This window comes from Engraulis encrasicolus, unplaced genomic scaffold (assembly GCF_034702125.1).
Source record: "Engraulis encrasicolus isolate BLACKSEA-1 unplaced genomic scaffold, IST_EnEncr_1.0 scaffold_28_np1212, whole genome shotgun sequence".
In the NCBI taxonomy this organism is placed as follows: domain Eukaryota; kingdom Metazoa; phylum Chordata; class Actinopteri; order Clupeiformes; family Engraulidae; genus Engraulis; species Engraulis encrasicolus.
In genome coordinates this window covers 2,286,289-2,300,644 of record NW_026945577.1, presented here as the reverse complement: position 1 = coordinate 2,300,644, position 14,356 = coordinate 2,286,289, and the positions used below count along the sequence as shown (strand labels likewise).

At 42.0% G+C, this 14,356-nt stretch overlaps 2 protein-coding genes and 1 long non-coding RNA gene across 3 annotated transcripts in view; all 3 read right to left on the bottom strand.

The window, feature by feature from the left end:
• LOC134443090 (stonustoxin subunit beta-like) overlaps nt 1–4,335 on the bottom strand; it is a 9,046-nt gene extending 4,711 nt beyond the window's left edge. The window contains exons 1-2 of the mRNA XM_063193026.1: nt 4,202–4,335; nt 2,441–2,487 (exon numbers count right to left, since the gene is read on the bottom strand). Of these exons, the coding sequence (XP_063049096.1) occupies nt 2,441–2,487; nt 4,202–4,335 (181 nt within the window). The remainder of the gene's footprint in view (nt 1–2,440; nt 2,488–4,201) is intronic.
• The window catches only part of LOC134443149 (NACHT, LRR and PYD domains-containing protein 12-like), a 343,863-nt gene that overhangs the window by 279,278 nt on the left and 50,229 nt on the right, over nt 1–14,356 (bottom strand). The gene's annotated exons all lie outside the window — the stretch shown is intronic.
• LOC134443174 (uncharacterized) lies at nt 9,129–12,017 on the bottom strand. The gene is made up of 4 exons (XR_010033590.1): nt 11,905–12,017; nt 10,418–10,551; nt 9,582–9,662; nt 9,129–9,467 (listed from the first exon to the last, which is right to left on the bottom strand). It is a non-coding gene; the product is annotated as an uncharacterized LOC134443174 (long non-coding RNA).

Here is a 14,356-nt window from a genome sequence, read left to right as displayed (position 1 = left end):
ACTTCTGTAAGCAAAGGACAGTTTCCCATGTCTTCTGGGTCTATTTCAAGTGAGCTCAGGTGCTTAGGAGAACGTTACACCCCTGTATCATTTGCACGCATTAAGCATTCTTAATATGGTCAATTTTCAATAGCTCTAATTCCTGGAATGCTAGCGTGAGACCACAGCTAATATATATTTCATGATGTCATGAACCTATACAATGATTTTTTTTTTTGATAACAAAAATATGTCTTATTTACACTCAATCGTGGTAAATCAAAGGGAATTCAAAAATGTATGTAATAACTATGGTAATTATTCCCTTTGCATCTTTAATTCTGAGTGACTCAGCCTCTCTGTGATGATCTTATACCTGGACACCTATATTGTCCGTCAGTACAATTCATTTTGAAATGTTCTTCTTTGTTGTTTTATCTTATTTGGATGTTTACTAAATTTCACTGATCCCCGTCCCAACTTATTTGAGACGTGTTGTATTTATCAAATTAGAAATGAGTACATATGTCCCCCAAAGCAATATTTTTTCTCGGTTTTAACACTTAATATGTTGTCTTTTCACTATTCTCCATCTAATGAATAGATTGAATGTTTTGAAAATGATAGCATTTTGACTTTATTCACTGTTTACCAAACGTCCCAACTTCACCGGAGTTGGGGTTTGTATTTCATGATGTCATGAACCTATACAATGATTTTAATGACAAAAATATGTCTTATATACACTCAATCACAGGTAAATCAAGGGAATTCAAAACTTAATGTAGTAACTATGGTAATTGTTGCCTCTGCATCTTTAATTCTGAGTGACTCAGCCTCTCACTCAAATTGTTCATCAGTACAATTCATTTTGAAATGTTCTTCCTTGTTGTTTTATCTTATTTGGATGTTTATAACATTTCACTGATCCCCGTCCCAACTTATTTGAGACGTGTTGCCGTTATCAAATTAGAAATGAGTACATATGTCCCCTAAAACAATATTTTTTCTCGGTTTTAACACTTGATATGTTGTCTTTTCACTATTCTCCATCTAATGAATGTATTAAATGTTTTGAAAATGATAGCATTTTGATTTTATTCTCAGTTTAGCAAACGTCCCAACTTCACTGGAGTTGGGGTTTGTAGATACGGACACTTAGGCTATGTGCACATTTCAAATGTACACACGTATTTTTCAATGTTCATCAACACTGACGTGTCGTTTTGTCAGACTTAGTAGATTTATTTTATTTAAGAACATAACTGCTAGATGCCGCCTCGCCTCCGTGTTGAATGAACTGTGTTGTCAAACTTCATATCTCCGTTGTAAGACGCTTCATACAGTAGCTAATTTTTTCAGTCGGCAACTCTTCCACAAGAAGCACAGACAGACCTAGTGTTAGACTACCTCAGTCTCAATATTGCAGGTGGGAGATTATTTCAAAAACATCTCAAACGCAGGCACCTCACACAATGTAGCATTGGCACGCTGAGACGCTGCCGCACATTGCGTGGTGCGCAACAGCACCACGCACTCTTCCAACGACATCAGCCTAATAGAAAATATTTGTTGGTTTAAGTCCACAAACTGGTATATTGAGACTGCAAAACTATTTGGGAGTTAGAGAGGGAGACAAACTAACCACGAGGGTTTAAAATGTTAATTTGTTCTGTAGACTCCCTAATGGCTTTTCACTGTTGCAGCTGGCCACCGGATCTGGGCCGTGTCCGGGTCGCACCTGGCCCACGGGCCGTCAATTGATTACTGACATACATAGCATATTAACTGTTCTTGTGAATGAAAATTGAAATTTAGCAACAACTAAAACTATGGCGCTTTGAATATGGGGTATGGGTGGCCAAGGAAATATTCACTGGTACTGAACCCTAACCAAAATGCATCAACATGACACCCACAAATTATTCAAACTGCCGTGCTATTTATTCCAAGAACCTGGCACAGTAGTAAACCAGGTGTTAACCAGGTGTTAACACGTTAACCTTGAGGTAGAGGTAAATCATCAAATAGAAGAGCATGGAATCCTCTTAACTACCCTTAAGAAATTCTACCTTGGTTTAGTATGATTTTTACCATGGTTTTAATGCAGTAACCATGGTTATACTAGGTTTATGTAGTAACCATGGTTCTACCTTGGTATGCCATGGTTACTCTGAGTACCCTGAACCAACCATACGCTTTACTGTGTGTCTGAGTGAGTGAGTGAGCGATTGAGTGAGCGAGTGAGTGAGTGAGAGAAAAAGAGAGAGAGAGAGAGAGAGAGAGAGAGAGAGAGAGAGAGAGAGAGAGAGAGAGAGAGAGAGAGAGAGACACAGTTGGCAGTGGGAGGTTAATGTGTGTGTGTTGGGGTTGCTTTTGAGAGTGAATGAAGGGTGATAAATATACGTTTTTCATGCATACATGCACATGTGTGTGTGCGCGTATGTGTGTGTTTACTCACATTTTCTGGGTCCTGGTTTCATTCTATATTCTCCTCCATGATCAAACCTGAGGAAAGATGACAGAAGAAAAACACAGTGGACATGAAGAGGTGTGGAGTAAAGCACATGAGAGGAGAGGAGAGGAGAGGAGAGGAGGAGAGGAGGGAGGAGAGGAGAGGACAGGAGAGGAGGAGAGGAGAGGAGAGGAGAGGAGAGGAGAGGAGAGGAGAGGAGAGGCGAGGAGAGAAAATGATGAGGAGAGGAGAGGAGATGAGGGCAGGAAAGGGGAGAGAGGGATGAGGAGAGGAGAGGAGAGGAGAGGAGAGGAGGACAGGAGAGGACAATGAGGATAGAAGGGGAGGAGAGGAGAGGAGAGGAGAAAGGAGGAAGACAAGGGGAGGGAGGATAGGAGATAAGAAGGGAGGGGGAGATGAGAAGAAAGGAGAGGAGAGAAAGAAAAGGAAGAAAGTTATATCAATATTAGAGCCAACTAGATCCAGGCACAGCACTGCTGGGAAGCTTTGCTTGACAAAGACATCTGACAGCAGCCCTGACTGCAGCACACTGTAACACAGGTGACTAGAGGGAGGGCCACTGCCACTGCAGCACACTGTGACACAGGTGACTACTAGGGCCACTGCAGCACACTGTGACACAGGTGACTACTAGGGCCACTGCCACTGCAGCACACTGTGACACAGGTGACTACTAGGGGCTCTGACACTGCAGCACACTGTGACACATGTGACTACTAGGGGTTCTGCCACTGCAGTACACTGTAACACAGGGGACTACTAGGGCCACTGCCACTGCAGCACACTGTGACACAGTTGACTACTAGGGGCTCTGCCACTGCAGCACACTGTGACACAGGTGACTACTAGGGCCACTGCAGCACACTGTGACACAGGTGACTACTAGGGCCACTGCAGCACACTGTGACACAGGTGTCTACTAGGGCCACTGCAGCACACTGTGACACAGGTGACCAGTAGGGTTTCTGCCACTGCTGAGTGCATGTGCTACAGCCATCTCTTGGTTAGAGAGCAGGATAGCAGAATAAATCACATCCCTTAGCGGACCATGTGCTGCCCAACTTGCTGCTTCATGTGTAGTCATTCTGCCCCAACCCTCCATGAAATATGTGGTGAAAACATCCTTGCCACCAACAAAATGCTATAAAAATCCCTCTCTACAGACTGCAAGAATAGAGTGTTTTCTGTTTGTGCATTGCGTTGCATTTCCGCATACGCTAAGCCGTAAAGGTCACATAGCTGTTTCGCTGGCAACAGGAAAATCTGTCAGCAAACTGTCACAAATTGACCTGGCAACTGGTTGCCCATGCCCCCTCCACTCCCTTACTTAGGAGGGCCTTTAAGATAACGGAAATACTGCAATCGAGAAAAAAGGTTGTCAAGTGGGGTTAGGGGGGTGGGGGGCTTTAGAGGTGACAAGAGAATTGGCTGCCCCTGTCCCAGTCCCCACCCTGTCCCATGTCATGTTTACAATTTACAAGACGCAGTTCACAGACAGCACAGAATACCCCTTGGTGTTAGAATACCAGAGCAAGGGTAACAATTAAGTGTATTTTCTCCTAGGCATATATGAGTTTATATATACGATATATACGGCATTGCGTACAGCGCATGCAGACAAAAACTAAGTCATTTGTGGTAAGATTTCTGCCATCTACAGTGCCAGATACAGTCCTTTTCGTCCAGGGACATCTTGTGTGGTTGATGTAGTGGACAACATCATAGTTGACACAGACACAGACTTACCTGAGAGTCGCTAGTTTACAGTTGGGTTCATTCAGTCTGTCTGCGAGTTCCCTGAGACCTGAGTCTCCTGGGTGATTGTAGGTAAGATCAAGATCCTTTAGGTAGGAGGGGTTTGATTTGATGGCAGACGCCATAAGAGAACAACCCTTGGGTGAGATCTGACAACCAGACAATCTGAAACAAAAGATCAAGCCTAATAATTACAAGGAAAAGGGTCATGTCAGTGATGGCAATGCATCAAGAGTACACACGGTATTCTGCGAAGAGTCAATGGGGTCACAGGTTCAATTTCCATCTTTAACAGGTGAATAATCAGACTCTGATAGGTGGGTAGTGGTGGTGAATAACCAGGGGGAGAATAACCATCTATCTATCTATCTATCTATCTATCTATCTATCTATCTATCTATCTATCTATCTATCTATCTATCTATCTATCTATCTATCTATCTATCTATCTATAAGGCATGAATGCCCTCACTAGCTTCCTTTTATTGTATGTGTATTTTTATTGTACTGTTGATGTGTGTATTGTAATGTGTTCAATGTGGGCCCTGAGCCTGTAATAAAGTTTATCTATCTATCTACAGCCGTCTCCAAAAGAGTTGTCGCCTATCCATCTGTGTGGAATAACAGCTAATAACCTGACTTTCAATTAATCACTTGGCTTCAGAAGTCACTCGTATGACAGCTACAACCCTCCCGAATGAAAATGTATGTACAAAAATAAATTTCATGCACCAAAGAAAGATTGACCCTTAAATGAACACAGACAGGGCAGATTTTCACAAGACAAAAGTTTTGTCGCCTATCGAACATAATGTGAAAATGAGCAGATAAGTCACTTCAAAACACTTCAAATACGCAGATCGGGTGTCATACGTAGCCCCTTAATGCACGCCGTAACTCCTGTGGCACGCTGTAATAGACATTGAAAGTTAACCACTATAGTACTACAGTACTATGACACAGGGCCTTTAGTAATACATACGACTTGGTCATTACCATTCTAAAACCTAATTTATAATGCTGTGTCTTAAGGGGTTAATCACTGATTCACTCACACCTCTCCAGAAAATTAACTTTGGCCTTAGGTGTATGTTTAGGGTCATTGTAATCATGGAAAGCAACACAATGAAAATCAATAGAGATGCTCCGATCACAATTTTTTGGCCCTATCATCAAAAATCTTGATCTGCCAATCACCGATCATTGCCGATCACAGAAATTATTTCCTATTTTTTTTAAATAGCCTATTAATTATCCTTATTGAATACCATTTCTGCCCATAAACCAATCAATCTTAATTTGCATATGTCACTTTCACAATGTAGGCCTATTATTATTATTATTATTATTATTATTATTATCTTTCAGCTCTTTCAGACTAGTGTTGATAATATAGCCTACAAGTAAGTTTACAGTATTAATCAATTTATAAGTTATTGCAAATAATTACTAAACTATTTAAAGCGATGGTTCGGAGTAGAATCACCCTAATGCCATTTGAACCGTGACACCCATCCACCTTTACACCCGAAGTGTTTTCTGCCGCAGGCTTACATCAACAGAGTTACCGTGTTATTCGATGTTTATTCCGGATAGCTTGACTCAAGCGCATATGGATCCTGGGCACCATCTCCAAACTTTCCCCACAAAAATAACATGTCATGACACCAAACTTCTACAGTATAACAAATGTGGTTTGTACTCACAAAAAGATGAATTTGAAACTTTGTACATAGTCCAGGAGTTTATTAGTAACAACACACGAGACGATTAGCTTTTCTGCTGCTAAACATCCGTCGACGTCACTTCCTCCAGCTGGGACTGTCCACTTATTGTAAGGTTTGTGTTTTAGTCCACAGCCAGGATATATGCACGAGTGTGGCATCGTCTTCTATTTATTAAACGTGGTAATTTTAATTTCTAGTTGTAGCGCAAGCTGTCTTTTTTAGTTTTCCGCCTTCCGGACTCACGTGTATTTGTTTCCATCAACAAAGTCCCAGCTGGAGGAAGTGACGTCGACATTACATTACATCAAATAGTCTTCTATAGGAGAAACATTACATCAAATAGTCTTCTACATAACAAAAAAAAACCCTGTCGCTTTAAATGAGCAGCCTCGTGAGGAGAGCCCCTCCCCTCTCTGTCACCGTCCACAGCTGCTGTGCTCCGCTACCGTTCTCAGTCTGAGCTCTCTCCCTCTCCCCTCATCGCCGTTTGTTGTTTCAGCGACTATCAAACTAATCGACTGACTGTCAATTACAACTTTGAAAACAATAACGTTGACTTGTTTGTGCTGACAACGTGAAGTTGTCGCGTGCTGACCGAGGCAACTACACAGGTTATAACGTAAAATGGCTAACTGGCGAGGAGTAGTCAATCGCAAATTACATTGAAACTGAAACACTTGATTAGGAGATTCTACATACACAAAACAAGAAAAAAAAACTTCACTTGAAAGAACAGGCAACACGCTCAACACAGCGTGTCTGCGAGGAAAGCTCTCCCTGTACTGTCATAGATTGTAGAATTCCCTGCGCACAGACGCATTGAGAACACCGTCCACTCCCCCTCTGCTGTTCGGTGTTGCAGCGACTACAAACTAATGAACTGGCTGTCAATTAGGCTACAACTTTTAAAAAAATACCGTTGATATGTTTGTTTTGGAAACGTTTAGTTGTTGCGTGCTGACTGGCACCTTCCATACAGGCTGTAGCCTAACTCAAAATAGAGAACATGGCGAGACAAGTCATTCGCAAATTACAAGCGTCATGTAAACGGCGCATGGATCGGAAAATCAGATCATTGTTGATGCAGATATGATTATAAATGGTGAAAATGAAGGAGGGAATTCCGAAAAGTTATAGACAAGCAAAGATGTCTTCTTTTGGTGCAGCAGCTGTGCAGAGCCAGCACCTACATGCAGCGCCAGGTGTAAAGGCAAAATGGTTGCATGAGGAATTTAAAGTTCCCATGGCATGAAATTTACATGGTCCTTTGGTGCTTTGTATGGGTTTGCGGGGGTGTCAGGATGCTATATCCGCAATTTTTATCAAAATAAAGCTGAAACGCGCCATTTAGGCCTCTTTGTTGAAAAGTCTCCTCTCCCTGTGCGTCGATCTGTTAATGATATGCAACAGGAGGGGGAGGGGGGCAGGAGGGGGAGTGTCGTTGATGAGCGGGGGCGGAGCCGCGGGCTAAAGCTGTGTTGTGGTGGTGGTACGGCAGGTTAGCTGTTACCTAGAGTTAGCAATTTGCCCTAGTTAGCAATGGCACGTCCAGCACCTGGAACTTACTCTCGCTTGTTTTGACCCAAAGATGAAACAAACTATTGCCTACCTGCTCATGGGCTTCAGCGCAGGATGCCTCAGAAGGGTGAGTTTGAAATGTTATGTCTGCAATTTGAATTTGTTGAATGGGTAGTTCTGAAGCACTGTTACTTGCCAGTGAGTTTGTAATTACAGCAGCAATCATTCACCACGCAATGACCTGGCAAGTCACCATCATAAATTACAATATTCTTTTTTTTAACTTATGAGCAAACAACCCCATTTGATGTGTGTGTGATGCACGTTACTGGCATCGCAACTGTCTCTAAACCCAGCAACTTTCTCAGTGTGGATGGTTAGCATACAATTGCAAGTCCTTCCCCTTTGTAATGTTATGATGCAACACAAATGTGATAAAAATGTTATAAATGAACGAGGGGGTAGTTGTCAGGTTATAGTAGACTTTTTACACCTTTGTTTACAACATTGTTCTGTTTCACCACTGCAATGCTTATCATGCATCACAAGTCTGTTTGAGGAGGGTGGTGTATTACATGACAAAAGGGTACTCTATACTAGTTATGATGTATGCACTTCCTCACCATCGGCTGATCATAAAATGTGTCTACATACAACTTGGCTGCATTTGAACAGCACGCCTGTGCACTGTCTGTGCTGGAGAATAGCCAGCTTTCCTTTGTCCAATAGCCTACATGGCATTCTAAAAATGCATCCATTATGTATTGTATTCCAGTGATCCCCAACCTTTTTTTGCCCTGTGTACCCCCTAATTAATTTGGTCATATCATGAGTACCCCCTCCTTCATGCTCTATATCAGGGATGGGCAACTTTCATGATAAGGAGGGCCACATTTTTTTTCATTGTGAACCAGATGACTGCGGATCTGACTGCAGCTTGCAGATTCGAGGTGCAGTTGGTTGCTCAGTGGCCGCCGAAAAAGTTTGGAAGCAATAGGAGTGTTCTCTGTCAGCCATCAGTGTAATTTTAACAGATTGACTCAATAGTGGTTTAAAAAAAGTTTGTTCATTATAATTTATAAGTATGGTTTATCTATGGGCCGCACTTAGTAAGGAGGCGGGCCGCATGTGGCCCCCAGGCCTCCAGTTGCCCATCCCTGCTCTATATGATCCTCTATACCAATGTGAGTGCACTCCATACATTTGTTAGTATCACATTTTCCACGTACCCCTACTGGTACACGACGTACCCCTGGTTGGGAAACACTGTTGTATACAATGGTGAAATAGTCCATGCTCTGTTGACATCACATTTATACATAGTTGCCAGTTAAGTTTCCATTGTGAAAATTGCATCATCTCATGTTTACCTGAGAGTAACCTGGCTATCAGTATCAGAAAACTGCTTTTTTTGTAATAAGGTTAGATGCTAGTGTGGAAACTGAGACAATGCCCACAGAAAGAGATAACATTATGCTGCCTAGCTCAGGTCGCATTTCTTTCATGTGACACCATCTGTGCATATAAGAGCAAACTTGCCATGTCTTATCTTATCTTTATCAGATCACTATAACTTGGAGAGAAGGCAGGAGAGCCACAACGCATGCTGGAACTTTTTGTACAGAGTTCAAGATCACCATAAGCGGCTAATTCAATTATGCAGACAGTGTGAAGACAGTGTGCAAATTTTATTTACAACAGCATCAAGAATATTAAATTGGAACATGTGAATATTTTATGGAAGGCAAATATTGTACTGAAAGAAGAACAGCAATAACAGTCTCTGTAACCATCTTTTCTATTTTTCCAGCCGTTTCAGGCATTTGTCCATCAGTGATTCGAGTGTCGTCTTGCATATCCATGCCGAGTTCCCCGATGAAGGACGTTGGAACCTCGATACAAGGCTGGCGGTGACCTCCTCTGGCTGGATCGTCTGAACTGTGCTGACTTGTCTTCTAGGGCACCAACATTGCATCAGTCACAGGGTTTCCGAAGACCTTTCCACACAAAGCCTACAGGAAAAGCAAAATATTGTTTAGAATGCTATGTCATTTTGGAATTATTGAAGTAACACTATTAAAATGTTATGTCAGAATTAGTTGAACTGAATTCTTTTCAAATCTTACCAAAGGTTGGATTAGCTTTTGATGTTTGTCGGTGGTTGGTGTGCATTTTCATTCTAGAGGACAGCCATCTGTAAGAAGCGTCTGCAAGTACAAAAGACAATGTGTGAACAGAGTGTCCCTCTTATTTTTCAGTTGGTCAAGATGGTGAGGGTTAGCCAGTTTCAAAGACAAACCTTGTTATTGTCATTGGAAAGGATATGAAGGGTTCCTTCCTAAAACACTGCAAGAGCCATTTCATACTAATGCCATGAATTGTATTGTATAGTTATAATAATTACATCAAGTCAAGTATCACCTGAAACCGTGTGTGTGTGTGTGTGTGTGTGTGTGTGTGTGTGTGTGTGTGTGTGTGTGTGTGTGTGTGTGTGTGTGTGTGTGTGTGTGTGTGTGTGTGTGTGTGTGTGTGTGTGTGTGTGTGTGTGACATTGCCTTGTAAAGCAAATATAGACATCTCAACAGAAGAGTGTTTTCAGGGGGCATAGTCAAGGTATCCACTCCATTATCCAAAGTCATGTCTTCTACTTGGGCTTGTGGCCCAACAACCTAGCATCCATGGAGACCTACACAGCACCTACACAGCATATAAGGAAAGACAACATTCTTTGGAGCAACTTGTTCCAGTTAGACAGATGCTGAGGCACTCAAGGTTGCAATTTTTTTAAACTTTTTTATTTGGCTACAATGCTTACGCGTTTCGGCCCTTATGGCCTTCAGGGCGTATAAATTGCAACCTTTAGTGCCTCTGCATCTGTCTACCTGGACCAAGTTTGAGAGCCCCTACACTGATGAGCACCACGGAAAAAGGTGAAGATCCAGAGCACTCAAATTACAGGTACCTGCTTGTGTTTGATTCTTTGGAGCAAATTGGATGATGACTGAATGGGAAGACTCCAACGTAGTGGTGATGGAGGAGTTTTGCTTCATCATGTTGCCTTCTTCTACTCATCATGACCGTCTGTAACAGGAACTTCTGTAGATGAGAATTGCGGCCATTAGGAAAAAAAATACAGAATATAACTTTCCATGATCCACAATAAGCCTCTCAAATTCTATACAAGAAAATTGTCTGAGTCAGAACAGAGACATAAATGTCAAGGAAACATAAACCCAATATTCGACTGCATCTGGCTTTCCAAGCTATTCACGGATAGGAATGAAAAAATGACAGACAGTGGGAGCAGGCAACTCACACTTAACTCCACAGCTGCCTGCACTGGAGCAACGTAAGCTAGACAAGTGATCCGACTGCTGTATTCTGTGTACCTACCAGAGGTTACGCCAAATGTGTTATATGATGAAAACAAAAACGCAATCAAATGCCGTCACAACCACTAAATAGCAGCCTGTATCAACTGCTTGAAGTCTGTGTTGGATGTGTCAGCTGAGTTCGTGCAGCCACGCACACTGAGTAATTACCGTAATAGAACCCTTTGAACCCATTGAAGCCTACGTTTCAATGCAGTGGCCAGTCGCTCTACACTAGGTATAGTTAGGTGACCAAATCGAATCAAAGGCTTGCCTGGTCAATATGCTATGTTATGAGTTCGGTGTGTAGTCACAACTGAGCTTTCCAAACATATGGTTAGTTCGAACACCTGTTAGCTCAAGTTATAACATCCCTAGGTGAAACTACGAAACACCAGTCTCCATGGAAATGAACGGTGGCAGATGGACACTCCCAACTGAGATCACTCCCGGACGTCTAACATCAAAAAGATAACTAGCTCCGTTATATGGCGGTGGGCTCGATAGTCTGGCTAGTGGGAGCGTGCCGACCGGGGAGCGATTGGGGTTGGGAGCGACAGTCTGGGAATCGAAATGAATATGTACCGCACCACCACAGCCAACAAAAAGGGTTTCCTAAATAAATCGTGTTTTTACCAACAACGTTTAAAAATGCCTTGTTTTCAACCACAGGACCCTCCTTGGTCAACCAACGAAATGTTGAGCAATTTGGTCTTGTTAAATTGGCGTGTAATAGAATAATTGTCAACATCACATTCCTTGTTAGCTAGCTAGCTGGATGCCTGTGTTATTTGACTGCAGGTGGGCTAACATAGCCGCTAGCCCGGTCGTCAAGGTTTCATTTCCATCGAAACCATTTAGTTAATTGTGCTCATGCTTGATGTACATGTAAGTTCAAAAGACCATGGTTATATTTTACAGTCGATTTCCCAAGAAAAACAAGACTGAGTATGGCTATTGCTTTTGGTACAGTGTAGCTTTCATGGCTAATGTATGGTTTTTCCCCACTCCACAGCTAATACTGCAGGCTACTTAGCCATGACACTGTAATACAGACTGGAAGCTTTTCATGACTTACTTGTTCAGGAGGCTTGGTGGTATTGATCCAGACTTCAGCGTCAGGTGTTGGCCATAACTTGCTCTGTATTGTCCCAGATTGTAAAAGCATTAGTCCGGAAAATGTTCCCTCAGACATTGAACCAGTACATCTGTGGTGTTCTGCTGGTATTTATAGAGTTTTCAAATGAATGGGCGGGGTAGTGGGTGGAGAGAGGGCGTGGACGAGTTGAGAGCGAACGAGGGCAGGACGTCATCTCGGGCACACACGAGCTTTGCGTCAATTGGATGCTGTGTCAGAGTTTGTTTACAAACTGGGAGGAACCTCCAGCACAGCTCTGTGTACACAGTAACACATTGCAAACCACTGGGATGACTTCAGGAGGTCAGAGTAACTGATTTTAACCCCTTAAGATGCGGCTTTATACATTTGTTGTTACCAGTATGGTAATGACCAATTGTGCATTACTAAAGGGCCTGTGTTGTGTCATAGTATTGTAGTGTTATGGTAGTTACATTTCAATGTCTATTACAGCGTGCCACTGGAGGTACGGCGCGCATTAAGGGGCTACGGCACCAACAACATCATAAGGTCAAAATTTCACGCCATGGGCACTACGTCTGGATCGTTTTTTTGATCGGCATGTTTTTCCGATCACCGATCAGGCTATTTTTGGCCATTATCGGCCGATCATGATCGGCTGCCGAGCAATCGGAGCACCTCTAAAAATCAATGGAGGTCAATGAGAAATGGTGACATAGTTGCTATTAGTAGAGCAATACATTTTTAACTTCATGATTTAATCAATGGTAAAAGCCCTCACACACCAGCAGCATGTATGCAGCTCCACATAAGAGTTGTATCCCTCCCATGTTTGACTTTAGGCACCATGTCTTTCTTCCAGATTCTTCACCTTTAACACCAAAGAAGTGTCTCCCACTGTCCTGTCTCAAAAAAGCCAGTCAGCCACTGAGCTTTTTCCCCCCCCTACAAACTATGATTCAAGCGAAAGGGAGTTTTTCCTCACCCCTGATGCCACCAGGGGCCGCATCTGAGCGCCCAATCTCTGTGTGACTATCTATGACTTATGCTAGGTCCAGCCGCTATGGACCGTACGCATCTAAGAATCCTGGTCCTAACCTACGTTGAACTTATGACTCTACAATCTCTATCTATCTCTTCTTCCTTTGCCTTCCTGCTATTTCTGCCTCTCTTCTATACCTCTCCTTTTAAATCCATCTCTAACAATGATGTTTTTTCCCATTTGTTAAGCACTTTCAGTAACTTGCCTTGTATGATACAATGCTATACAAATACAAAGTATTATTAAAAATTACTATTAAGAGTATGTCAGGCCTAATTCTGACAAAAATGAAGGCTAATGGGACTCATACTCTGAAGGCATGATCCCAAGATCAACCATTTCCGAACTGATAGTATCAAAACTGTATGGTGTTGGAGATGAAGAATATGAAAAAAGAAAAATGCTGCATAAAGTGAAACATGGTAGAGATACAGCTCTTACGAGGAGCTGCATGCATGCTGCAGGTGTTTGAGGGCTTTTATCATTGATTAAATCATGAAGTTAAACATTTATTGCTCTACGAATAGCAAATATGTCATCATCTCTCATTGATCTTCATTGTTTTTCATTGTTCATTGCTTTCCATGACTACAATGACCCTAATATACACCTAAGGCCAAAGTTGATTTTTTTTGAAGAGGTGAGAGTGATTCGGTGATCAAGTATGACACCCGATCTGCGTATTTGAAGTGTTTTGAAGTGACTTATCTGCTCATTTTCACATGATGTTCGATAGGCAACAAAACTTTTGTCTTGTGAAAATCTGCCCTGTCTGTGTTCATTAAAGGGTCAATCTTTCTTTGGTGCATGAAATGTATTTCTGTACATACATTTTCATTCGGGAGGGTTGTAGCTTTCATATGAGTGACTTCGGAAGCCAAGTGATTAATTGAAAGTCAGGTTATTAGCTGTTATTCCACACAGATGGATAGGCGACAACTCTTTTGGAGATGGCTCTATCTATCTATCTATCTATCTATCTATCTATCTATCTATCTATCTATCTATCTATCTATCTATCTATCTATCTATCTATCTATCTATCTATCTATCTATCATGGACCAGCTAGTTTGGCCCTCTATGAGAAGTAAAATGTCTGCAGCTCATAATGTATTGCTGTATTTATTTTCCTCAAAGGAAGGGTGATGAGGAAGGTTCATTTATATCTTGTGTTCATGTTTTTACTGTAAATGAAATGCTATAAATGGAAAGCAATTTACTGTGACATGTTACTAGTGTTACTGGGATGTGTGGGTTCTCTCAACTACCAAGTGATATGACCAGTAGACTGCTTGTTCTGTCTATTTTCCTGAAATTTCAACTACTCTTCATCGCTGCTGTTCTTAAACATAAACAACACACAATAGACACCACTTTCAAAATGAGCA